This window comes from Eretmochelys imbricata, chromosome 15, assembly GCF_965152235.1.
Source record: "Eretmochelys imbricata isolate rEreImb1 chromosome 15, rEreImb1.hap1, whole genome shotgun sequence".
Taxonomy (NCBI): Eukaryota; Metazoa; Chordata; order Testudines; family Cheloniidae; genus Eretmochelys; species Eretmochelys imbricata.
The window spans coordinates 31,192,436-31,220,183 of record NC_135586.1 but is presented as its reverse complement, the minus strand read 5'-3'; the positions used below and the strand labels follow the sequence as shown (position 1 = coordinate 31,220,183).

Here is a 27,748-nt window from a genome sequence, read left to right as displayed (position 1 = left end):
CACCCCCCCGCCAACTGAACATATACCCCACTTTTCCCTATTAGCGCATTCCTGCCTGTTCATGCCTTGATCCCAGTCCTACAGTGGCAGTCAAATAAAATAGGCATGTAAACCCCAGCACCAAGGATCATTTCAATTGGTCGTGTCAGTAGAGAAGCTAAGGATGTAGCACCCTTCCAAAACCACTGAACTCAGTGGAAAGATTCCCACTTGCTTGGATGGGCTTTGGATCAGGCCCTAGATGGGCTTGACAGTGACCAGATTCTCATCTGCCATCCAGTGGGTTGGTGTTCAGAAGAAGCTTGAGCTGCACCTGCTGCCCTTGTATCTATTCTGAGCACTCCAAGAAACTAGATTTAGTGTTTCTGGAAGAAAGAACTAGGAATGAAGATTATGGACAAAACTTTATCCTGGGGAAAGTTCAACTGTGATCGTAAACATGTGTTTAAATGTTTTACTGTAACAACACAAGTTAGGGGACTGTGAAACAAAAAATTAAACGGGGTGCCAAAACATCAGTCCACTTACATTAGTTCCAGTCCTCTCCCTGATCCTGTTTGGAATGGTACAGCTGTTTAGTAGACACTATCCAAAAGCATTATAAGAAGTTACATTTTCTTTTGCTATAAAATGTCTGCAAAGGTACACTGTATGCCCAAGGCAGTAGATTAATTCCAGACTGTCACCTTGTTTTTTGTTGGGTTTGTAAATTCTGCTCCGCTGATTTGTACTCTCAGTAAATTGATTAAAATCCTCTCTCCCCAATCTAATACGCCACTTAGAACTCACCAGGGCTTTAGACCTCTTTGGTTCACATTGTCCAACAGCAATTTAAAAAGTGCTACATGAATGGGCTGTGGGGGGGTGGGAATAAGAAACGAGGGGAACTAATTTATCTGACTCAGGCTTGTATTTTAAAGCAAGTGGGTTTTCCATCTGACATATTTTCGTATTTTGAGGTCTTGGTGACATTTACAGAGGAACACAGAATCCTTTCAAAACCTCATGCTGCGCCACTGGTTTTACAAATGTATCATAAAGATGAGCTCCTGAATGCCAGTCTGTTCATTGTCTAAGTGCACGTCCCTGGCTCTCTAATGTCAGAAGAGGGACTCAAGGTGGGATGTTCTCAGAGCTGTGCAGAGCAGGATCTGCACCATGTTTTGGTTGTCCAAGCAGTTTTGGATTTCCCTGCACCACTAACCATCCAAACATCTGAGTTCTCCTAGAATCCGGAGCAAGGGGAAAAAGACTCAGTGGAACAGTGGATGTGCTGTGACTATCCATGTGGATAATGAAACACTGCAAAACTGCTTGGTCAATCTAATGAACAACCTTGTGAAAAAAAATGTCATTTCATTTATTTGTAGACTGTGAATGGCTTTAATCAGACCTGACTTCTCTGAGCTCGTTGTTCAGATGGCATTGTCTCAACAAACCACTAAGTGCCTCTGCCTGCTTGAGGCAGAACGGAGGGAGATGAGGCTCAGAGAAGTGTAGCTGTGGCTTGCAGGCAGTGTTGTAGCCCTCAGGGAGCTGTGGAAAGGAAGGAGGAACCCAAGCAATCCTCCAAGTTGCTCAGAACCTAGAGAATGCATCAGAAACAGGGCCTGCTCATTTAAATGTGTATCCTGCAACCCTCCCCATAGAACGATCTGGGCCCCTCCCCATAGTGCTCCCTCCCTTGACAAATTCCTCCCTGAGAAGGAACAGCCTGACCCTAGGGTCCCCATCAGAGACAGACCTGATGGAGATACAGGGGTTGCTGTGCACAACACCCGGCCAGCTCCTCAGCGGGTGCAGATAGGCATAGCTATTGCAATCAATGGATCGATGCCGGTTCACACCACCTGGGATTTGGGGCCATCAGCTGACTTTGCTCCCACATCATCTTAAAGCTAGAGAGAGAAGTGACAACTGAGCTGCCCTACTGCAGAACAGGGAACCGCAAATGGCCCTGCTGCATCCCACAGAGAGCAGCTCTCCTGGGCCTGGGGGCTTTCTCTAATTTATGCAGAGAGCTGGAAATGGAATTAGTTCATTACAGAGGGTTGAGTGGTGCAGTGATCCTCAACTCCAAGAAACCACTTTTTCTGCCCGTTGCCGCGATCCTGCAGAAAGAAAGGGCCAAGGCCTGACCTGGCTGTTTGCTGTCCCCAGCATCAGCCAGACCAGGCCTATCTGCCCTGTGGGTGCAGGGGGCCTGAAAGGAACGTAGACACTCGGCATGAAATTCAGTTCTGGGCAGAGGGCCAGCCCCACTTACTGCCCTGTTGAACCTGAGGATAGGGTGAGGAAGCTGGGGCATTGCCAGGCTGCAGGGGTCTTGCTGCTTTGGTCAGAGTGGTTTTTTGGTGAGGTCTATAGGCGTTAAATGGCCCTGTGTGCCGGGCCTGCCTGTAGCCCAGCAGGACTTGCTGGTCTCTCAGTGGGCATGGTCTGCCAAGCACAAGCTCCTTGCATGCAGTTTTACCAGCTTGCTGCAGTGGTGTTTTTAAATCATTCTTTGGTCACTTCCACGCACACAGTGGCTAGGGGCTGCCGGATGGGTAAGCCCAGGGCGTCTTTGTGCCAAACCTGGCCCCAGCACAAGCAGATCTGTCTCCATTGAATCACTGCAGTTTTGCCTACTTGTGGTGAAGCAGAATCAGCCCTTTGTAACCTGAGGGGGAGCGACAGTCAGCCCCTTGTGCACCTGGCTGCCCTAGAGAAAATGACCAGAACCCCAGTGACTCCCTGGACCTGCCTTCTCTGGGAGCTCTCTTCCTGCCTTGTCTTTTGGGGCTGGCTGTGCCCTTGTTAGGGTCTCAGCCTGCCAGAGCACTCGGCCGAGCCATCTGCCCTGGGAGATAAAACGCAGTCTGCACCTCAGAGCAGGAGAGTGACATTCGGCTGGGGGCTTCAGACGATTCACCTTGAGAGGCAGCCAAGGAAGCCAACTAATCCCTGAGTGGGAGGGAGACAATAGCATTTCTTCCTCCTCTCTGGCTGCCCGTTCTCTGATCAATACCTCTTCCTCCGGAAAGGGGGGACATGCACATGTGAGCGTGGGCGCACACACACACACGTTTTGGGGGAAAACCCCTCAGATGCTTGTAATATGGTTTGGGTTCTTATTTTAATTGGGAAGGGGCATCTGTGGTGCCTGTGGTTTTGAAGATTCTTTCCTCCCCCTAGATGTGACATCGCTTGAGATACCCAGGGCCTGAATTCTAGAGGCACTGAGCTCTCAAAGCTCCCCTTCACTTCCTTTGGGGGTGGCAGGCACCCCTGAAACATTGGCCTTCCAGCTAGTGGTTCATCTGGTGTCTGTCCTTTATGACCAGACCGTCTCCTTGCTTGTAATGCTTGTCTCGTTTGCCCACTCCATTCTGAATCAAGCTGATCCCATCCACCAGACCTAATGGAGGCTGGCTGATTTCTGTAAGTCATAGAGGACCCGATTCTGATCCCTTCATTCATGTTGGATAGAGAGAATGCTCCCCATTTGAAACTATGGACAGAATTTCAGATGGGCAGAACGTAAGGCGCTAAAATTTTACAAGGCCACCGAAGCCAGCCCTTCTTCTCTTGTGAGCAGTTCAATCTGGGATCTTTAATGACCATTAGAAGTCAGGAGCATAGTTTCAAACCTCAGCTGAAAACTGGCCTGGACGGATCACTGTAGAATTATTTAACAGAGAACAAGCCTGCACTGACAGTGGAGTGGGCAAAATAGCCCACTAAGTGTAAATTCCATTGCCAGTGTCTGCCAGAAGCTGGGACTGGATGACAGGGGATGGATCACTTGATTATTGCCCTTTTCTTTTCATTCCCTCTGAAGCATGTAGCACTGGCCATTGTCAGAGACAGGATACTGAGCTAAATGGACCATTGGGCTGAACCACTGAGACCATTCTTATGTTCTTAAATTTAACTCACCCCAGAAAGAATTTAATGGCAACGAGGAAAGGATTTAGATGCAATAATATTAATAATCACAGCTTGTTTTCTTTTTTTTTAAAGCCAGCTGACCTTTTCCAAAGCAAGAAAATATCTCATTGACCTGAAACATCACAGAAGAAATTGGTTAGTCTCTAAGGTGCCACAAGTCCTCCTTTTCTTTTTGCGAATACAGACTAACACGGCTGCTACTCTGAAACCACACAGAAGAACTTGTTTACAATAAGTTGTAAAACCAGTTTCCACCTATCTGGAGTGTGAGTCCAGCTACGCAGCACTTGTCTGGCTCTCCTAGTGGCTGTGCAGAGTTAATATACACAGGGATATATCACTTCTGTGTGTTAAAGAAGAAACACATTGCTCACATTCTCAAACGGTTGAAAGGGCAATTTGCATTGTTTTAAACCCTCCTCTATTTTGTACCCCTGTTTATTTGGAAACATATTGGGCTGATATAGCCAACCAGAGAGATCTGGTACTTACTGGTTCCAAGGTACTAGAGACGCTTCTGACTGCAGTCAGTCCTTATTCTAATTTATAGGAAGAGTTCTGAAAGGCCTTTATCATTCATACGGGATTGTTCTTTCCATTTAGGGTTTCAATATCTTTAAAAATGGTAATGGAGCATTCAGTGGGGAGCAGGTTGATTTTTATTAAGATTTCATTTAAATTCCCATCGGAAAATATGCTTATTTTAATTCTCTCTCTGTTGACATTTAGAGAGATGATGAGTGGAGAAACTCACCGACCTTAGAGAATGAGAAAACTCAGAAATCCTAGATCCCATCCCCCACAGACATGATTCCACAGGGTATAAATGACCCTCACTTAATTATCTGTTGAACTGGTTGAAAAAGAAAAAGGAAGAAACGTTGAAATGTTTCCTTTCCATTTGTTATTGAAATTTTGATGCAAATGTTCATTGAAATTTAAAAATGCTAGAGCATTCTGACCAGCTCAAATAGTCTGGAATTATCCTTTTCCTGAGCACAGTCCGAATCTATCTAGATCCTTCTGGATTATTTCTCTGTCCTCAGTGGTATTTAGCAACTCTGCCCAATTTAGAATCACAAACAAATGTCATCAACTTGCTGGTTTACTAGCTCATTAACAGCAAGGGTTAGACTGGGCCTAATACTGATTTCTGTGGGACCCCATTTGACAGCTCCCCCTCCAAAGCCAGGCCCTTGCTGTTCACCTTTGGTCTGCAGCCAGTTTCAAACCCACCTAGAATTCCAAAAATATTGCATCTGCGGTGTTCCCTTTGTCCATCGTTTTGTAATTATAGATTGAAAAAGCAGCTCAGTTTGTCTGGGATCTGCATCCCGATGGCTGCCCACCAACCAGCCAAGCAGCTTAGGGTTCAGTCCTGCAAGGTGCTGAGCTCGCTGGCCCGATCCAGCTATGGGATGGGACTAGTCATGGCATGTGCTTTTGTTCCTGTATTGGGGTGTGATACACAGTGGAGTGGATCTAATATACATTCCGACCAGCAGGGGGCACTAGAAGTATGCATCATACACAGATTGTGCCACAAAACCCAGCCCTGCGCTATTCTATTGCAATTTGTCACGCAAATCAGCACCACGCCCCACCCATCCAGCTGCCTTCTGGGCCAGACACAGTGGCTGGCTGTTTTCAAGGACTGGATAATGACCATTAGGAACATCCTCAGCTCTGCGAATTAGGATGACATGGGAATTACCTGTCGGATCCTCTCTCCCATCACCACTCCTTGGCCAGGTGCATGATGGGCTTTTCCTTACCTTCCTTGTGCAGTGGTTGTTAGCTATAGCTGGGGGCAGGACGCTGGGCTGGCTGGAAGAGCAATAAGACCTAGACTAGATTTTTCTGAAAGAGCTCGGGTCTGATCCTGAAGTTTTTACTCAGCCCCACATGCAACCCTCCCTTTACGGGGTTCTTCTTCTGCAAAAGCCCCTTCAGACAGAACTCCTCTTGCATTTCCTTAGTCATCTCACATAAACTACCCTCTGTCCTGAGCAGCAGCAGGCTGTCGGTAGGAAATACCCAACTCTGACCTAGCCATCCCCTTTCCTCTGTACACGCCAATAGCCCCCACAGACCTGGTAGGATTCACACTAGAGCTCCACAGTGAAAGTTCTTTTCTCCATTTTAACATTTTCTTCCTTTGGCTCCTCCCTCCGTGACTCACACCTCCTGCCCATGCCCGGATGATATTGTTTCTGAACCCCATCATCCAAACTGATGAGTTTTACTCTCTGAAATCAGAGAGGTGTCAACACATGGTGCCATTTTATGAGCGATAACGGGGCTATCAGTAGTGACAATGATGGGAGTACCAGAGAGAACTTAATGAGAGCATGGTGTGACAGATGCAATGCTTTGGAAATATGGACTATTCAAAGAATACTATACTGACTTTATAAATATGATATGTATCTTTATGGGCAGGCTAGTGATTGTATGCCTGGCTCAGTGGAGGAGCTAAGGGTATCCGGCAGGAATTCAATTCACCAGGGGGGAGAGCAGAAGAGAGTAATTAATGCAAATTCCTAATCCTGAAACAAGGCAGGTAACAAGTCTATGGAAGTTTCACCTCTGGGGAAATAGCATGTGTTGGTTTCACCTGGTTTAAGAAACCTGACAAAGAACCAGAAACTAAAACTGTATAAATTGACTTCCCTGACCTAGGAAGAGAGGTCATTCATACTCACTACAAGAACTGACATGAAACTGTGACCAAAAGAGACAGACCTGCAGAAAGGTCTCCAAAACCACACACAGGGGGGGTGAGGGAGTGAGAGAACCTGGATTTATGCAGGAAATGGCTCACCTTGATTATCATACATATTGTGAAGAGAGTGGTCACTTTGGATGGGCTATTACCAGCAGGAGAGTGAGTTTGTGGGGGGGGGGGGCGGAGGGTGAGAAAACCTGGATTTGTGCTGGAAATGGCCCAACTTGATGATCACTTTAGATAAGCTATTACCAGCAGGACAGTGGGGCGGGAGGAGGTATTGTTTCATGGTCTCTGTGTGTATATAATGTCTTCTGCAGTTTCCACGGTATGCATCCGATGAAGTGAGCTGTAGCTCACGAAAGCTCATGCTCAAATAAATTGGTTAGTCTCTAAGGTGCCACAAGTCCTCCTTTTCTGTCTGCTCTCAGTTTCTGTGTTTTCTCTCTCTCCTGCACCTACACCCTCACCTGGTCACAAGAGCCAAGGAAACGCTCCACCCACGGGATGCTAATTTTTGGGCATACTCTGTGGGGCTTTGTTTTAGGTGTGGCCCCTTAACTGTCTCTTACAACTGTCTTAAATGTTGTGTGCTGTGTAGTTGTAGCCATGTCGGTCCCAGGATATTAGCAAGATAAGCTGGGTGAGGTCATATCGTTTACTGAACCAACTGTTGTTGGTGGAAGAGACTCTAGACACTAGATTTACTCTGCTAAACACTAAAAATCATGGATTGAATAGAGACACTGGATTCATGGTTTATTACAACCACCTCTAACCCAGTAACCCCCTCCTATGGCTGCAGAGGTGTTAACAGGCCTCAATGGACCCTTACAATATGTGCTAACTACTTATGCTAAACAATCTGTTCTACTTTGCATTTTGGTGTGACCCCCGGGAGTATCTTTCCCAGACCTGAGAGGAGCTCTGTGTGGCTGGAAAGCTTGTCTCTCTCACTAACCGAAGCTGGTCAAATAAGAGAGATTATCCCATCCACCGTGTCGCTCTTCAACGAAGGACTTGTTCTCATAGCAGTTTGAAGGAAGTTTCAACTCAGCCCATAACAAGGGTTCACCCAGCTCATAACAACTCCCCCCACCTCAGCTTTGCCCATCTCCCTGATGAGGCCCAAAGCCCATCCCAGACAGGAAGAAAAGAAATAATGTAAGAAATTAGAAATGATATAAGTGTAACTATTTACATACGAACAGTGCCTGTCCATCAGGATAGCTTCACATCACCAACATACAATAATTTTATCCCCAACCAAGTCTCTCTGGGGCTTTTTTCTCCCTGGATTTCCTGTCAATGTGCTCCTGGGATGGGTCTGTTGTTTCTCTGGCACTTGCTGGCTGGGACCGTTCCTGCCCATTAGGTTTGAATGGGGGACTCATTACTGTCACAACTTTCCCAGCCTCAGCATCCACAGCAGCATTCTCAGATTTGGGGGGCAGCCATGCTAAAATCCTGTCCTCCTGATACGGCTGCAGATGGACCTTATGGATAACTTTTGGTTTAGTCCTAGGACCCAACTGTACCCTGTACACTACTTCACTGATTTGGGTCAGTACTGTACAGGGTCCCTCCCAAGGTTTATCCAGCCTAGGGCTCCTACCCTTCTTTCTCCTCGAATTGTGGAACCAGACGAGGTCCCTCTTTAAAAGTTTCCCTGTCTGACTTTACATCTGAGAGTCTTTTCATTTTATCAGAGGCTATCCTCACATAGTCCAAAACGGTTCATACCCCTTTGTTCCTTTTCAGGAATTGCATGCAAGAGGGTTGCTGGGGTCTTAGCTCATAACCAACCATGAGGGGTGCTGGGATGCACGTCGTGCTCTCATTGGCTGCTGTTCTATAAGCCATCAAGGACAATGGGATATGCTGGTCCCCTTTGTAGTAGGAAGAGGGCCTGAAACATAAGCCCATGTATAAGAGGCGCGGCCTGGGCTAAAGTAGTCAAAACCTTGCTAATATAAAGCAAAGTTAAGTTGTGAGCAAGAGGCAAGCTCTGCTCACAGAATTTGGCAAGAACAGGGCTGATATTGTAAAAACACATATTGCTAAGAGGTGCTAGGCAAAAACACTCACGCAAGCACGTTCCAGAAGATGGTACCAGATAAACACACCCTGATAAACACATTCCCCAAAGATAACAGGAACATGCTGACCCATCTTAAGGATAAGATCAGGATGACAGCATGATGAATAGAGATGTTTTGATCAAGTCCCCAGATACAAGGCGATGGGTGGCACCCTGATACGTCAAGGGTGATACGTCTCTTGTTTGTACTGGTGTATAAAGATGTATCTCAGAGGGAGCGCTTTGTCCAGCCGAGGGGACAGTGGAAAGTCCCACCACTGACTGAGCTGCATCCATTGTCACGGGCATCCGGGTGCTAGTGTAGCTGTAGACATTGATCCAGGGACCGTGCTTTGCTAACAATAAACCTGACCAAGCGCCTTCGCACATTAACGGATTTTGTGGTCATTGGGCCATTCGCTCGAGATCTGCTGTGCCGGCTATGTGCGCAGAGCTGGGACAACACACAGGGAGAACATACACACACACACACAGCCGAACATCTGACAACACCCATCCCTTTGGTGCTGTTCTACAAAGGGAGCCAGCTGAACCCTCAAAAGTCCTACCGAAGCTTTCTCCCACCCTGCCGGACTGTGGGTGTGCTGGTATGAGGAGTTTTTTGTGAATCTCTAGAATCTCACAAACTTGTTGAAACACTTTGGATTCAAAGATCTCAGAGTAACAGCCGTGTTAGTCTGTATTCGCAAAAAGAAAAGGAGTACTTGTGGCACCTTAGAGACTAACCAATTTATTTGAGCATAAGCTTTCGTGATGCATCCGATGAAGTGAGCGGTAGCTCACGAAAGCTTATGCTCAAATAAATTGGTTAGTCGCTAAGGTGCCACAAGTCCTCCTTTTCTTTTTGGATTCAAAGTTTCTCCCTTGATCTGTGTGTAACTTACCTGGAACCCCAGATCTGGAGAAGAGTTAAAGTCAGACCTGCTGAGGTAATCACAGTGAATTGCAGAAATCTGTAGCCTAGTCCCTAGTCTGGAGGGAGAGGGATGCGAATTCCTGCTCTGAGAAAGGTGACAGCTAGAGCCCAAGACCTGAGTGAGATGCCTTCAAGGAGGCCATGAAGGGGTCAGAGGTTGCCTTGGAAATTGTGACATGAGAATTTGATGTTGTTACCCCAACATTCCACTGTTCGCACTTCTTTGGGCCCCCGATGGCCTTGCAATATTTAAAGGCCTCGCTACCAATTTAGGGCCAGGTTCTGCCACCCTTATCCGCAACGAGCAGTTATTTATTCTGCAAGTAACCCGGTTATAATCAATGCCACTACTTGCAAGGTAGGGGCTCAGTCCTGTGTTCTTTGACTTCAGTGGCAAAACACCCACTGACGTCCATGGTGCCAGCTCAGGTTCTTAGTTACAGCTCATGGTGATTATTCCAACGCTGGTCCCTGCCACGTAAGCTTGGGCTCTTCTCTGCCCTTGAAAAGACTCCCCATCCGGGAAGGGCAGAGTTCTTTATGTGAAATGGCCAGTCTTCCTTGCAGTGCCCATGTTCTAGACAACATGGCAGGAATGGCACTGCCTAAGCACTGCCTACGTAGAGAGAATTCCTCCTGGGGCTCTCGCTTCCTAAATTCTGGGCCTAAGTGGCACGATCGAGTCCTTTAATAGGTTTGTTAATCCATAGGCCTAAATCCTGTACTGACACCCTCCTGAAGCGTCATGGTACTTGCTCGTACATTTACTGTGAGATAACGTGAGGCAGGGTGATAGGAATTGGAAAATGAAAATCTTTTCTCGCTGAGCTGCTTATGGTTCTCAGGTGTTCAGTGCAACTCGTTTTCCTTCCAACAGCATGGTGTCAACAGTGTGTCCTTGTTGCCAAGAAGGCTAACGGCATTTTGGGCTGTATAAGTAGGGGCATTGCCAGCAGATCGAGGGACGTGATCATTCCCCTTTATTCGACATTGGTGAGGCCTCATCTGGAGTACTGTGTCCAGTTTTGGGCTCCACACTACAGGAAGGATGTAGAAAAATTGGAAAACGTCCAACGGAGGGCAACAAAATGATTAGGGGCCTGGAACACATGACTTATGAGGAGAGGCTGAGGGAACTGGGATTGTTTAGTCTGTGGAAGAGAAGAGTGAGGGGGGATTTGATAGCTGCTTTCAACTACCTGAAAGGGGGTTCCAAAGAGGATGGCTCTAGACTGTTCTCAGTGGTAGCGGATGACAGAACGAGGAGTAATGGTCTCAAGTTGCAGTGGGGGAGGTTTAGGTTGGATAGTAGGAAAAACTTTTTCACTAGGAGGGTGGTAAAGCACTGGAATGGGTTACCTAGGGAGGTGGTGGAATCTCCTTCCTTTGAGGATTTTAAGGTCATGCTTGACAAAGGCCTGGCTGGGATAATTTAGTTGGGGATCGGTCCTGCTTTGAGCAGGGGGTTGGACTAGCTGACCTCCTGAGGTCCCTCCCAACTCTGATATTCTATGATTCTATGAAAACCACTCAAATTTTAATTGTTTTGGGTGCTTTAAATGTGGATCCAAAGTTCTCTTCATGGCTATGACTCTGTGGTAAATTACACCCCAGAGCCAGTTTTAATAGGTAGTCGATGTTAGAAATGCTTTTAGTTCTGATTTCAGATGGGAATGCTGACTACCACTGTCATATATTTGCTCTTTTCACACTGCTGGGAGTATGGCTTTCCTTACTCAGGCTTTAATCCTACCTTGCCAGCTTTGCCTTCCTTTCTGGCTGGTTAGGGCTTGCTTTGCTTTCTTCTTTACTTTTTCTCTTGGAAAATGCAATAAGGCAAGTACCTGAGCCCACTTCCACTAAAGTCCGTGGGAATCTTTCCACTGACTTCACGAGACTTTGGATCAGGCCCTTACTCACTGCAGACACGGGGAGCGCTGGAGTCAGTTGAGATTAGGAGTTGGGGCAATATATGCTTTTTTTTATGGGATGCAAAACCTCTCAAAGGATCAGCTTAGTACTGTTTCTGGTGCTCTTTCTCTGCTGCTAGTGGCTCTGCTTTTCTGATTTATGCCAAGCAAACAAGGGATTTATAAACTCTGGGCTCTGATGTCTCGCTTACATACTGAATATCTCAGTTTAAAGTGTGCTGCATTTTGGGCTGATTATGCAAATGCAGCTGGAGAGCAAGGATGAGCTCAGGTTAGACATGAAAATGTCTATTTTTATCGTTTGCACTGTGGTAATCCCCAGAGGTTAGAGTCAGGTTCAGAGCCACATTGTACTCGGTGATTCATGAACACAGGCCCTGCCCTGAGGAGTCTGCAAACTAATTTATCATCTAGGTGTTGGCCCCAGTCCTTAGCTGCATAGGGCAACTTTGCACCAGAGCTGTGTCCACACCAGCATAGCCCACCATGGGAGGATCACTCCATGGTGCAGGTCTCATCGGGTGGCACAGAGTTGGTACAACCACTCTTACATCACCCCCCACCACCACCCTTTGTGACCAGTGTAGGGAACATGGCCAGCCCTTCTCTGCACCTCAGCAATCCCCACCTGCCATAATGGATCCTTGAGGCCATTGGCAGCCAGTGGAATTTAGAGCTGCTTTTAGGTGGCTCTAACTTATACCGAGCGACCATCCCAGTGCACAACTGGCCCAGGATCTTGGGAGTACAGCGGTAATTTAAAGCCACTTTTGTGATTATCTGGTGATTTGGGCTGTGAGCTCTTTGGTCACGGCCACGGTTTGGGGCCACTGGGCCAAATCCTTAGCTGGTGTCAATCAGTATAGCTCTATCTACTTTAATGGTGCGATGCCAATTTACACCATCTAAGAACCTGGCCTGCTGTGCTCCAAGCAGTTTGGGAAGAGATTTAGGGCAAAGGATGGAGTAATGCATGAAATATCTGTAAGAACAATCTCCCTCTACATTCTGTGCTAGCTGAGAAATAAGGATTTAGTAAACTGAGGGGGATTTAGTAGGTTTCTTTCAGGTCACCCTAATATCCAATTTCCTAGTATCCTCTGGGCACCTCTGAGGCAGAACACAAATTAAATTGTATGCAGAGCACAAAACAGCTCTGGCATGTGGAAAGGCTATTTCGGTGAGAGAGGAGGAAGGAGCGTAAGGAACGCTGTGTTCCAGAAGCAACATGGGGAGTGTGTTCCTAGGGGCATGATGTTCTGAGAAGACTTGATAGAATAGTTCTCAAGGATCAAATACATAGAATGCAGTTGCTAGGTCTTAGAAATTATACATATGTTTAAACCCTAAGGTAAATAAATAAACACTCGTACCTGAGATCAGACCCAAATTCTAAACTTTCTTAAAAACCTGCCATGTTTTACCCCGGCCCTTGGAAATTAGCATATGCTCATTCTCTAACAGCTTTCCAAGTGTGTTGTTGTTTCTCTCTCTCTCTCTCTCTCTCTCTGTGCAGGTTTCTTTAGCTAATCTCCCCATCTTCCTGCTTTTCTGGCCCTCCTAGTCATCTGAACAATGCACCCAGGCACTGGGATACAGGCCATGTTTAGTTCAGTGGCAGAGGATTCTGCATAAAGTTTGAGGGTGAGCAAGCAGCCCAGAGGCATAGATAGAGAAGGTCCATTCGGATGCTGAAAAGCTCAGACTTTTGCTACACTAAACAGCACTCACTAACATACATACACCTGTAGCTTCTTCTCCTCTTTGTCTGTGGGAACTATTTTATTATTGGAGTAGGGAAACTTAATTGCTATGGACAATTCCTCAGCACGGAAACCGTGGACAACGCGACCCTGCCCAGTTTTTCCCTTTGGAAAAAATAAACAGGCAGAGTCACTAGAAAACAGAGGCGCGCTGACAGGTCACGGGCAAGGTGAGCAATAACGCAGGGACATGCGGCCCGGCTGCCCTGCAGAAAGTCCAGACGGTGCAGTTTACATGTTATCTGAGGCTGCACATTTCTTTCTCCTCAGTTACAAGTTCTTAGGAAGCAGCACGGCAGAAAGCTCACAGGCTGTGACGCAGACACCGAGGAGAAGGACATTCACAGATGCCAGTGCTTTAGACAGCATAGCTACCTTCCAGTTGGCTTTTTCTTCTCTCATTTCCAGGCACCTCATTTATTAGGATTATGTCTCTCTTCAGAATCACATTCACATCTTTATCCAGCTGTTGGACTATCATGAACGGGCTGACATGCAAATTACAGTGGGCAAGGTTTGACTCAGAGGCATGTCTCTTCTCTCTGTGGGGACACGCAGCCTCCAGAGGATGTCAGACCCTTTCTGCTTTATGAGACCGAGAGAAATGAAAGATGGGTTAGCAATAGGGCTGGATGAAATGAAACGTTCTCCTGATGGAAAATTGGATGTCATCAGAGCCAAACATTTTCTCGGAAAAGGCTGATTTCATCTCAATTTTCCATTGTGAAGGTCTAAACAAAACATTTCACTTCAAACTGACAGAAAGCTCTGCATCCACTTGCATCCATGGTGCCTCGTGGAATTTGTAGTTCCTGGTCCTTCATGCCCCCGTGGCCCAACTCCTGGCCAGACTCCATTTCTCATGGTATACCACAGTCTCTCCCACTAGTTGAGTCACTGTAGTGCCTCATGGGACAGGAAACTACAGCTCCCATGAGGCATCACAGTGGCTCAGCCTCAGGGAAAGACCATGGTGCATCATGGGAGATGAAGTGCAGGCCAAAGGGTAGCATGGAAGTGGGAAGGACATGGAACTACAATTTTCCATGGGGCAACCCAGCTGTTCAGATGGATGCACAGATCAAAGACAACCCGGCCTGCAATGGAACATTTTGATATTTTGACTTCATCTGAAATTAGGATGCATAACCAGAAGCTAAAATATCAGAATTTCTCATGGGACAGAAATCTGATTTTTCAATTGGTTCTAGTTATTAAACTGGTGGGGGGGGGGGGAGGGAGGAGAAGGGAACCATGGGTTGGAGTTCCAGTATCACTTTGTTTTTCCAGAGAGGCTAGTTGGGTGAGGTCATATCTTTTATCAGACCAACTTCTGATGGTGAAACAGAGAAGCTTCCGTGTTCCACAGAGCTGTTCTTCAGGGCTGATGATTCAGACTATCAGGTCTGGGGAAGAGCTCTGTGGAACTCAAAAGCTTGTCTCTCTCACCAGCAGAAGTTGGTCCAATAAAAGATATTACCTCACCCTTTTTGTGTCTCATACCCTGGGCCCAACACGGCTGCAGCACGACTCCATGCTTCCCAGCAGTTTATTCAAAAATTCCCCTCGACTGTCAGTCAGACGATTCACTTTTTATTATTACCCCACTGCAACTTCCAATGCAGATGAACTGAGTGACTCTGAATGGGGCTGTCACAGACCTTAAAAAATGAGGTTTTGTCTGCTCCACATAGACATTAAACATCTTATGGCACTTTTTGTAAGGGCATTCGAGTTGTGCTCTTGTCCTGGGCTTTTATAATCCTTGCAATGCTGAGTGTGGTCCTTTACCTAGAGGGCCATCTCAACAACTTTGTAATATGTCAGACCAAATTCTGCACCCCAATGCTTCCAAAATTGCCACCAACTTCCTAGGGATGCAGGGTCAGACTCTGGGAGATGTAGTCTCAGTGTGTAGTCTCTGTGGGATGCACTGGGATTCTCCAGGGTGGAAGGTGCTGATATTCTATAAACATAAGACAATAGTAATAATGACAAGGCCTCATTCTCTGGTTTATAACACGCCGCTTGCTTAGCGCCCTGCCATCCCTGACTGCTTAACATTGTAGGTCTTGTCAAATTTCTAAAATCCTTATGATTAAAGTGTGCGAGGGCAGGGAAGGATGGTGGGCTGGGAGAGAAGGGGATCTGAGTAACAGAATTATTTATACCTTCTCTTAATCATCCCCAGGATGCAGTCCAGTAGCAAACACCCCAGAGAAACGGCTTCGTATTTTTGAACCAGCCTGATGGAGTAGGTTCTGCTTACTTAACATGAGAAGTTAAAACGAATGGCTCAGCCCCCAGAAGTAAAAGCCACTTGAGTAAAAGAGGGAGTTTGTATCCTGAACTCTCCTTACTTGTCATGGCAAGGTTGCAGGAGGCAGATTTTTAGCAAACAAGAATGTAGATGAGAGTGGAGTGGCCCCAAGGGGCTTTACGAGACCATTTTAAACAACTTACTTGTTAACAAGCTGTGAAAGGACAGAGGCATTTTGGGGATGTTTCCATGTTTACTAGCATGGAAGTGGAAAAGAGCTATATTCAGGAAAGCATTTGAATGAATTGTTTTTATACAGGAATGTGCAAAGCACCCGTTATGTGGCTGCTGAGTCCGAACTCAGGGTGGCACAGACACCAGGTGAATTGGGTGCCTTGGGGCTTGCTCACTCAGTCACAGCAGTGGAACAGGCTGGGTGGTTCCAGGATAGTTACATCACTACAGCGGTCCCTAACACAGACCACCCCTTACTAGAGACTGGGAGTGGAGCCTTCCTTTATTCTCTCCAGACAGCAGTTACTAGCCATTCTTCCTCAAAGACTCAAATGCAGATCACTTACCAAAGGATGTGCTAATGAGGATGAAAACCTTGACACTCAGGAAGTGCTCGTCGCTGAAAGCAATGGGTGAACTTTTTCAAAGCCGTATAAGATGGATGTAAATAGTAGAAAGGTTCTTGGCCCTGGATTCATACTGGGTTTTAAATCCTCCCTGCCTCCAGCCTCTCCTGTGGCATTTATTCCTCTATTCTCCACCCCAATGCACCGCCCAGCTCTCCCTCCTGTCTGCAATCTCTGCTGAAAGCGCCCCTCCTTCCCCTGGTTTACAGCCCTTCCTTTCTCTCTGCCCCAGCCATTGGTTTCTGTAGTTCTGTAATTGTATTAATAGAATCATAGAATATCAGGGTTGGAAGGGACCTCAGGAGATCATCTAGTCCAACCCCCTGCTCAAAGCAGGACCAATCCCCAACTAAATCATCCCAGCCAAGGCTTTGTATTATACACAGTTGCTCCCCCTACAACAAAAAGAAAAGGAGGACTTGTGGCACCTTAGAGACTAACCAATTTATTTGAGCATAAGCTTTCGTGAGCTACAGTACTCCTTTTCTTTTTGCGAATACAGACTAATACGGCTGTTACTCTGAATCCCTCTACAACATTTTCGGACACAAATATGCATTACAAACTAGTGACACTGTGCTGAGAATTCCTGTTGCCATTATGATAGACCATTATTGAAATAGTAAAGGTCTGCTAAACTACTGCAGTGTGCTAAAGCCGATGGTGGGACCTCAGGGCTTGAAATGGTGGGAAAATTGAGTTAAAAGCTTTCCTGCTCACACGCCTAGTCTCTGCTGCCTCAGAATGACAGGCTGGATCCTGGGATGGGGTTTAGCTGCTTTGCTGTACCGCCACCAGAATGTGACTCTCCAGGCTGGCATACTGCGTCTGGGAGGATCACCCCAGTGCTTGAGGTAGAGCCAAGGCAGGAGCTTCTATGCCACACACCCAGTGCAGAGGTTTGACGGGGACATCACTACGCCCCATCATTCCCCCGCTGTGGTTTCAGCCCAGTGGGATGGTTTGAGCTGGTGTAAGTTAGAGCAGCCCATAGGCTGCTCTTTCACAGCATTGTGGGACCAGTCCTGCACAAAGTGGACCACGGGACTGAAAATGTAAGCTTTCCACAACTTCTGTCCCTGACATGTGCTGTGTGCTCCTTCGCTTTGCAGGGATCTCACCACCATGTCCTCTAGATAGTTGTTTTCATCGGTGCTACATCTGATAATACACAATGATTGAGCTATTCAATTCAAAAAAGATTTGGTGTGGGAATGACGATGACAACAAGGCTTTGCATTTCTGGCACCAGTGCTGGTGTGTGTCAGCCAACAGCTTTCTTGTTTCTGACTCAGAAAACTCTCAGTGCTGGAATAAACCGGGCTGTGGTACTGCTCCATGAGCTCAGCAGAAAACTCAGTATCCTACCCTAGCATGGCAGCAAGACCGAACCCTCAACGGCCCCACCCCTCTTTTGGGATTGTAGAGTGACTCCTCTCTGAATGACTACAGGGTTTGTCCTCCACCCTCTTTACAGAGTCGTGTTTGGCAGGGCCACTTCAGTCCTAGTCAGCAGAAATGAGACATGATCGTTCCACATACAGAACCTGCCTGAGGCCACAAAGTAGGGTTCATTGCCCCTTTCATCTACTTGGCAGCAATCTGACTGTCACACCGAATTTGTTTTAGCCAGTTCAAGGTCAGAGGTGTGAACTTCCTCTGAAAGCAGAAGTGGAGAAAAGCCTCCACTGGAATCCTTCTCTTCATGCCCCGAGGGACCCAGTCCTAGCTCATCAGAGCCAGAACCAGGGCTCGCACATTACTATTCTCTGTCTGCGGCCATAGCTGAAGTAGCAGGGGTACATTGTCTTAACTGGAGAAGAGCAAGCTCTGGGCAGACGCCTGTTTGGACATCCCTGGCTCGGAACCCAACTCTGAAGAACATGCATGGTGCTCTTACGCACTCCTCCCTGCCTGCGTGCGCTCTGGCCACCATGGGAGGGCACGATTCCCAAGATGGCCCGGTGGCTCCAGTTAGACAGGTGTATGTGTGCCCGTGTGCATGCGTGTTGGCTGAGCAAATATGGGTTTAGAACAGAGACATCGGTTGCTGCAAGTGTTTGCCCTTCTGTCAGGCCCCATTGTTTTCACCCATTAACACCTCTGAGCCAAAAATGAAGGATGCTGGCAATCGTGCATGACAGTGTCACTGCCAGAAAGGCAAGTTATGTTGCTAAAGGTGCCTGGGAAACCCGTCACAAACTCTACGCTGCGCAAAGGGTTGGCCAGCAAGCACCTGGCACGGAAGCGCTGCTGGGGGGAAGTGAGGGGCTGACACACTTAACCACAGAGATGCTCAGGTCAAAGTGGCAAAGGCGCACGTCACACCCCTGCCCTTTACAGTGTGTCGCTGGACGGAGGGGTATGTAAGCCTGGCCAGTGCTGAATGCCTTTCCTGGTTGAGAAAAGGGGATTTGTGTTTTCTGAATGAGTACACGGGACCCCTGCGAGGGAGCAAGCCCAGAAGGGAGGGTCTTTCCTGAAAAATGACAGTGTAAAACTGGTGCTGTCTTCCTCAGCAGACCTGTTCCCTCCCTGCGGAGGCATTAAGATGTGCTGTTCAGCGAGACAAACATGCGTCTGAGTGGTTTTTTCCCTCCTGCTAATGCTGCAGGGCCAGCAGAGCTAAGAGAGAGTGAACTGGATTCTATTTCGGCTGGTGCCTCAGGAACAGCATGGTTAGCAGAATGCCAATCAGTTACGCAGCAGTGCCAATTCCGACTTCTGAAGGCAACGGTGTAGGCACAAGTGTCACTGAGCACTTAATTTGCAGACAATGGGCTGCACAAGTGTTGCACTGGACCTCATTTGGCCTGGAGGACCTTTTGGGTGATGTGTACAACAGAAAGTCTAGCTTAGCTTTCAGATCCTAGGCTGAGTTCGCAAGGCCGGCAGTTAGAAAACACATCTTTGCACTTGTAAACAAACCGCATTTGGTTTGAAAGTTATGGCAAGGCTGCAAACCTGGCATCTCCCTTTTAGGAATACTGGCATTAAAGTGCAGTCCTATTCCAGTCAATGAGACAAAACACCAGAAAAATTCAAGCGACCACCCTCGTGGCCACAGCTTGGAGAGCTCAGTTATTATTTAACCCCAATGTTATGCAATTCATGGCAGCAACTTTCCATATAGGAACATGGGCAATACGTAATATTCAAGTATCTCATCTTGGTGTCTGGCTGCATGGTTGACAAAATGGCCCTAGAGTTATATGGAATCAATTTAACGCTGTGCCCCCTGGGAACAGCCTCCGTAAATTGCTAGTCCAGTGTGTTAGCTTCATTGGTCATGCACCTGGAAAGGTTAATGCATCTCTCTCTTCAGGCTTGTCTTTGTCTTCTTCCCAATCTCGTAAGTACAAACATTGTGTTCAGATACACCATGGAATTTCTGTCTCTGAAGAACTGCCACCCCTTAGGCTTTGGCTGCACACACAGTGCTACTGGTCAGTACTAATGTGTAAAGTTATCTCCGAGGGGGATTTTGCTCCAGAGGTGTTGCAGTGTGGTTTACATCACACACTCTGTAATGTACATTTTATGCAATCCCTGGCCCACTGACAAAGCTACTTGTTTTGCAGACGCTCAGAAGAAAAGCGGGAGGCTAGTGTCCACATTTGCATGCCAGTATCCAGTCTGCTATTCTGACTTTCTACAGAGGCATGCTGGGGATTTTGGACCAGTCAGATGTGTTTGTGATGCACAGAAGCTTTCAGCTGCTATGTCTTGCAATTCAAGCAGTTAAACATGGAGAACTATGTCACTCCTCAAATCAACAATTTCTGACTCTTGTAAATTTGTAAATCTAACCAGATAGACTGGAGAATTGGAAGGTTGCCGACTCTGTCACTTACACAATATTTTCTTTTCTTTAAACATACATCTAAATCCCACAAAGATACTTTACTGGCAGTTTTCACCCCCAGACACGATCTGCACATTGTCAATAAGAATATAGCTGGTATTTTGTAACAGTATTGTCCTGATATTTTTACCTTTACTGTTCAATAATAAATCTCATTTATACATTAGACAAATACAAACACATTGGTAAACAACTTTTGGATTGTGAATGCAACATAATTGAAAAAAGCCACTGGAACTGAAAATCCTTATTGCCATGGCACAAGGAGGAAAATAAATTGATATCTGAAGCTGTAGCCATTCTCGTTTGAAAGTTACACAATATTTAACCATATAGCTAAAATTAACTTTTCAAAATTCTCTGTTTTGTAAAAAAGAACTGCAAAAAATGACCCACGCAACACCCACAACCTGGGCCCTGAACTGAAATCTCTACACAAACAATTCTGCCCTTCCAGAAAACCTGACGTAGCCACAACAAACATGTTTTGTGCTGCACCACACTCTCCATATAAACCAGCTCACTTGCTATTTGTTTACATATTGATTTATTGCACCCAACAGCCGCTTGACTTTCAACTACCAGCGTAACAATGGATGGATAACATATCTATGCATCTTCCTTGCTTACATCATTTGTCTGTATAAGAACTTAATTCGTCTTCTTCTGCAGCTAATTTTACAACGTTTGTGCATATAGCCTCATTCAGGTATATACAAGGCACCTAACTGCATAGTCAGTTGTGTAGCTTCCTATAACACAGCCCTTTGGAACACAAATAAGCAGGCGTAAAGAAAGAAGCAACATCAACGTCACGTGAAGTTGAAATGTCAGCTACCACATTTGTACATTGTGAGGCAATAATTTAGAAGAAGTAGGGTGTCTGCAGAGCGCCTAGCACAGTGGAACCCTGGGCATGACTGGAGCTCCTGGGCACGATGTAAACACAAACAATAATAATAATGTGTTGCTCATTTCATTGTATACTTTCTGAACATGGTCCGACTGGTTCTTTCTATGAAGGAGAAAAATAGATGTTTAATGTGGCCTCTGATCTCTTTTGATAAGGCAAATTCCATCCCACTGTTATCCCAGGCTGCACTGCCTGCTGACAAATGAAGCACATATGCTGATCGAATTTCTTGAGATGATCCCACTGGGATTGTTGCTGATTCCAGAGGGGACACAATGGTAACATTTTGCATATCTTGCTTAGTTCATACACAGTTTTGCCTTTTGGGTGACACACTTGATTTATTTAAAAAAAATTCTTCTATAGTCTTATGTGTGGAGCATTCCCTATGGCATATTACACAGCTCGAACAAGTCACCAGGGTAAATATACACACGCCAAAATACAAGATTTCTGATTAAATGCAGAGTCAGGCTAGGAGTCAGTAGCTCAACGATGCCTCCATCTGCGTTGGCGTTCCGGAGTCATGAGGCTTTCAGCAGTATTTAGAGGTCTCATCACAACCTCTAGTGGACAACAGTCCGCATCGCCACAGAGGTTCAACATGTGATGTATTTACACATCTCGTTTTCGGTGGGCCCAGTCCTTTGAGGTACGCTACTGCCATTGACTAAAAGGGGTGCTGAGGGTGCTCACCAACTTGTAGGATTTCTCTGCCCAAAACAGAATGACTTCTCTGTCTCACTGTTAGTTCCCACTGTACCACTACAGGGAATAGAGCAGGGGTGGCCAAACCACAGCTCCTTTACAGTTAAAATGTGGCTGGCAGAGCCCCCCATCCCTGTCCCATTCTCCGTCAGATGTGGGGGGGGAGCTCGGGGCTTCTGCCCTGTGTCGGGGTGGTGGGGCTAGGGGATTCTGCCAGAGATGACTGGTGCCTGCTGAGGGTGGGGGAGGCAAAATGTAAGGGTTCACCCCACCCCCCAACAGCTTGAGTCACCCCCCCACACACACACGCAGCAGTCCCTCTCTGCAGCTCCCAGGTATTAGCTCCGCCTGGAGAGGCAGCGGCAAACTGCTGGGAGCTGCAGGGAGGGGTCACTGCTTTAGCTCCCTGGGGAGAAGCAGCAGCAAAAGCAATGACTCTTCCTGCAGCTCCCAGCTTGCTGGCTCCAGCAGCTGCTGTGCTGGGAGGGGGCCCAGCAGCACCATGTGACCAAGTGAGGCCAGCAACCCCTGGCTGAAGCCCCGAGCCCCGGCAGGCACGCCCCGCTTCTTGAACTTCTGAAGAGTATTGTATGTGGCTCGGATAGTCAGTAAATTTGGCCATCCCTGGAATAGATGCATGTGGGCACCACAAGGACCAACTGCAGTGGGAGCTCTGCCGGTGGAAAGACCGCAAGATAAGGCCCCAAGCGCTGACAGTCTTCTTGGACTGAACATTATTACTGCTAACAAGACCTGTCACTGTTGTCTTGTCTCATTATTTGCATACCAGGCACACAATGCTGCAATGAACTGGATTTTTGATTCACATGCTCTTTGCATTCTGGCACCCAGAGTTTTCTCATGGAAGTTTTTCAAAACAGAAGACATGATTCTCCATTGCCCTGCACCTTGTACAGGTGCCTTAGGAACAGAACTGTTCCTACAAATCCGCATGGTAGAACTTCACACTCATTCTTCCTCGGTGTAAATGACACCAGAAGGGGCAAAGCTACGGAGACTTACATGCAGACAAGTGATTGGTTGGTGCAGCTGACTTTAAACTAGCCGTTACTTTGCAAAAGTGAACTGAAAACTGAGGCAGACAGAAGAAAACACATGATCTTTGTGTGTGGTCCAGTCCTGCTGCCTCTCATAGATTAAGGCCAGAAGGGTCTGTTATGATCATCATCTAGTCTGGCCCCATGCATGACACATGACAAAGAGCCTCATCCTATAAAACAATGGAAACTGCCAAACTGCCCCTGGCTCCATGGCTCTGTGCGCACAACTTTGGGATTTTACAGCAATAATTCACTGAGCCTTGTAAAGGGTCAACTAATTATCAGCTCCCACTCTGCCAACCAAAAGGAGTTCCGTACAGTGTGTTCCCTCTCTTGATTTATTACCTGTCACTCTTGCACTGAGGGCTAAATCCTGATCCTGAGTAAATGGGCTGCATACCAGGGCTCCCTAGTGGGGCTGGGGATGGAGCAAGTTGTTTCCCAGGTAGTGGGGAGGCCAGCAGAACTCCAGTGGTCCCTGCATCCCACTCCACAGGGTGGGTTTGGCCAGTGTCTTCCCACAGTTATGGATCCACTGGCCATGTCCTCCAAACCCATCTGTACAGGGACATGGAGAACACAGAACACAGTCATGGCTGACTTTGGCCCTTCCACAGGTCCCATGGTATGGATAGCCAATAAGCAGAATAGGTGATAGTCGATTGCACAATACAGTGAAGGAATGGAAGCAACTTCCTCTTGACATGTTATGCCTGATGCTGAAGTTACGTTTAGTCATCTGCCATGGAGACCTCATCAATACATCTTCTTTTATTATGCTCATCCCCGTGTGTATACACATGACACAAACACACTAATATGTGTGTGTGTGTGTGTATTAGATTTCCTTTACAAAGAGAAAAGAACAGTGTACTCTCTCTCTCATATATCCGTGGCTATATAGATCCACTCTCCTTTTCTCTTTATAAAGGAAATCTTACCCTTCTTGCTGTGGAAAAAACCCCAACTGTCTAAGAAGACATGGATTTGAATTTAAAATGTAAAACAAGATTCTTTAATGCAGAATTTCTCTAGGAATATGGGCAGAAGGAAGTATCAAGAGTGCAGCTACGAGCTTATTTTCCCATTATACCACTGTCCTGCCATCAATAGCTGTTAATCTTTGTTAAAAATACAAGGGTAGTATTGAAGGTCAATTTTCCAAACCCATCCCTTTTTCAGCCCTCACAACAGAAACACCTATGGGCCACTCCTGTTCTCTCCCTGATGAGTCTGTGTCTGTACAGCATGGCTATTAATAAATCTTAAGTCGGGGGGGCAAATCCCGACTGCCCTGCCCACAAGGGATTTCCCATTACAATCTCTGGGACACTTGCTAGAGTTCAGAGAGTGGCTTTTGGCCCTAACGATATTAATGTGCTACGACTTTGTTACGTCACCCTCAAATAATTCCGAAGAGCATTATTCACGATGGTATGACTGTGATGAGAAAAGAAGACAGAGCCGTTCAGTGTGAAAATGTGAAACAAACAGACACAATTAAAACGGAGCCTTCTGGTAAATCGCAACAACTGTAATTTCAGCCCATGTCCCATGCCTGAGCCAGCCACACCGAATGATCATCAGTCTGGCATTGTTCAGGTCCTCAGTGGAATTCCAGCATCTGACATGCTGTAGCCTTGTACCGCTTTCCTTTGCCATGTGTGTACACCAGAAAAACAATCTACGGGACGCCAGGGACCCTCCCGGGGTATTAAACGTGTATTTTTAAGGGAGGATAACTAAGAAAGGGCCGGACGAAGGAAGGAGCCATTCATTTAAATACTGGTTTTCATTATTTTGTCCAGGTTAGATGTCAATGGGGAACATTACTGACTCTTTACGCTCACCGTTTAATGCTAAGCGTTGTTAAACAGAGGGTGGGAAGTGATTTTCTTTACTCTGACTCTCCAGCTATAAAATAAAGGGTCTGATTCCTACAAACGTCCCCGGAGTAAACTGAGCAGGATTGGGCCCTCCCTTTGCGAGTGGGCTTGTACCCAGAGGGGCATTAACAATGCAGTCTGGAGACCCACAAAAGGGGCAAGGGCCAGAAGCCAGGAGACCTCTTTGCTGCTCCGGGAGCTGTTCCCAGAGTCAGTGCTGAAATGGCGAGCCTGGCACTGCCCAGGGGGCTGGCAGCGGGCTCTGGCCGGGCCGCTAGGCTGCCCCGACACAAAGAGGTGATTTTGGAAAGGGTCCGCGTGTGTGCGCCCCCGCCTTAGGCTGTGTCGGCAGCCCTCATGTCCGCGCTGCAGCCCGCACCCCATCTCCGGCCGGCCGCTCCGGGGCTGGGCTTCCCGCACACTTCATGCGCTTTGCGGGTGCGTCATACAGAGTAAGAGGCGCCTCGGGCCAGGAGCGGAGGGGGCGCAGGTAAGCGAGGCAGGTGCATATCCGGGGGGCTGCTGAAGGAGCCCTGCCTCTCCCCGCTTGCGTGAAACTACTTCAGGTTCACAAGCGAAGTTTGAGGAGCGGATGGGAACGGCTGCTTAGCCCGGGAATGCGCGGCTACGAGCGCACAGACTCAGCCCCGTGCCTCCCCCGGGTCCCTGCTGGCGGGGCGGCTGGAACAATGGGCACAAAGCGGGCGCCCGGAGCCACTGGCCCTGGATCTCACCCACGCCCGCTGTCCGCACCGCCACGTGCCGGCACCGGGCTCCCGGGGGCACACGGACACTATTGCCTCCCGCCTCGGGCTTTGCACCCCCCGCTCCCCGGCGAGGCAGGCGCAGCCCCGGGCACAAGGGGAAGGGCGCAGCCGGCCCGAAACCCGCTGCTTCCCCCGCGCCCCGGGACCCGCACCTTCCCCCACGGCCCCGAGCGGCGGAGAACAAAGGCGCCCGGGAGGCAGGGCCGGGACCTGGACCCGCCCCGGCCCCACTGGGCAGAGCAGAGGCCCTGTCCCGCAGCCCCCGACCACGGCTGGGCTCAGGCTGGGGGCCCCACGCCAGGGGCCAGTCCCCGGCTGCCCCGCGAGCCTGTGCCCGAGCGCTCAGCGGGGGGCTGCGCTCGCAAAGGCAGGGCCCCCGGGTGCCCAAGTGTGTGTGTGTGGGGGGGGGGCAGCGCCCCATCGCCCCCCAGCCCGGGCCCTGCGGGCAGCGCCCCATCGCCCCCCAGCCCGGGCCCTGCGGGCAGCGCCCCATCGCCCCCCAGCCCGGCTTCCCAGCGCATCCAACTCAGCCAAAGCTCCGGGACCCCAGCCCGCCCGGGCGGGGGCAGCGCCCCGGGGCGAGACGAGCCCGGGCTGGGGAGGGGTCCGCGACCGGCCGCTGGGGGCAGAGCGAGCGGGGTCCCGGCCCCCCGAGACCGCGGCGCCCCCCCGGCCCCCCCCGCCGCCGCCCGCTCCTACCTGGGCGCCGCGCCGCCTGGCTGCCCAGCAGCAGGACCAGCAGCGAGAGTCCCCGGAGCCCGGCGGGCGGCGCGGGCAGAGCGCGGGGCCCCGCCATGGCGCGGCGGGCAGAGTCCGTCCCCGGTGCGGCCAGCCCGGCCCTGGCGCGGCGGCGAGTCCGTCCCCGGCGGTGCAGCGAGCGGGGCTGGGCGGGCGCCAGCGAGGGCGGGGCGGGGAGCGGGCTGCGGGGGAGGGAGCCAGACACCGCCACCGCCGGCTGCGGGCCCCGGCCCCCCCGCCGCCCCGGCCCCCCCAGCCCTGCCCTCCCGCCGCCACGGCCCCCCACCGCCCCGGCCCCCCCAGCCCTGCCCCCCCGCCGTCCCGGCCCCCCACCGCCCCGGCCCCCCCAGCCCTGCCCCCCCGCCGCCACGGCCCCCCACCGCCCCGGCCCCCCCCAGCCCTGCCCCCCCGCCGCCCCGGCCCCCCCAGCCCTGTCCCCCCGCCGTCCCGGCCCCCCCAGCCCTGCCCTCCCGCCGCCACGGCCCCCCACCGCCCCGGCCCCCCCAGCCCTGCCCCCCCGCCGCCACGGCCCCCCCAGCCCTGCCGCCTGCTGCCCCGGCCCCCCCACCGCCCCGGCCCCCCCAGCCCTGCCCCGCCGCCGCCCCGGCCCCCCCCCAGCCCTGCCGCCCTGCCCTGCCCCCCAGCTCCGGAGCCCACCACCCTGCCCCGCTCCCCCCCCAGCCCCCCAGCCCTGCCCTGCTGCTCGGATGCCCGCCCCCCAGCCCCTCACCGCCCTGCCCCCCACAACTCGCTGGCCCCCCCGCCCGCCCCCCCTGCCCCCCAGCCCTGGAGCCCGCCCCTATGCCCCCCGTCCCCGCCAGCCCTGCTCCCCACAACTACCCTATAGAGCCCCCCCAGCCCTTCTGCCCCGCCCTGCCCCGCCGCCCCCCAGCCCCGCTGCTGGGATGCCAGCCCCCCCACCGCCCTGCCCCCAGAGCCCCGGGGCCAACCCCCTGGCCCTGCCCCGCCCCCGTCCCAGCCCCCCAATACCCTTTCCCCCACAACTCCCTGGACCCACCCCCCTGCCCCCAGCCCCGGAACCCATTCCCCTGCCCCCCAGCACCCCTCAGCTCTGCTCCCCAGCTTCTCCCCAGGCCCCCACAACTCCCCCCACAAAGCCCTGCCCCCCCAGCTCAGCACTGCCAGCCCCCACCCCCCACTCTCCTCCACAGAGCTCTGCCCCCCAGCTTCCCCAGCCTCCTCCACAGAGTCCTGCCCCCTCACAGAGCCATGCCCCCACAGAGCCAACTCCCCCCACAGAGCCTTGCCACCAGCCCAGCACTACCAGCCCCCACCCCCTACCCCCTCCACATAGCTCTGCCCCCCAGCTTTCCCCACAGCGCAGCCTCCCACACAGACTCCTGCACTCCCAGCCCCCCTCACACAGACTCCTGCACTCCCAGCCCCCCTCACACAGACTCCTGTCCCCACACAACTCACCCCCACTCAGAGCCCTGACCCACACAGCCCTGTACTCCCACCCCCCACTCTCCTCCACAGAGCTCTGTCCTTCCAGGCCCCCCACAGCCCTGCACTC

The 27,748-nt window shown here is 49.9% G+C and overlaps 1 protein-coding gene across 1 annotated transcript in view; it reads right to left on the bottom strand.

Moving 5' to 3' along the window:
• SEZ6L (seizure related 6 homolog like) overlaps positions 1-26,269 on the bottom strand; it is a 146,179-nt gene extending 119,910 nt beyond the window's left edge. Inside the window, exon 1 of the mRNA XM_077835369.1 lies at positions 26,173-26,269. Within this exon, the coding sequence (XP_077691495.1) occupies positions 26,173-26,269 (97 nt within the window). The remainder of the gene's footprint in view (positions 1-26,172) is intronic.
• Between the last annotated feature and the right edge of the window lie 1,479 nt (positions 26,270-27,748).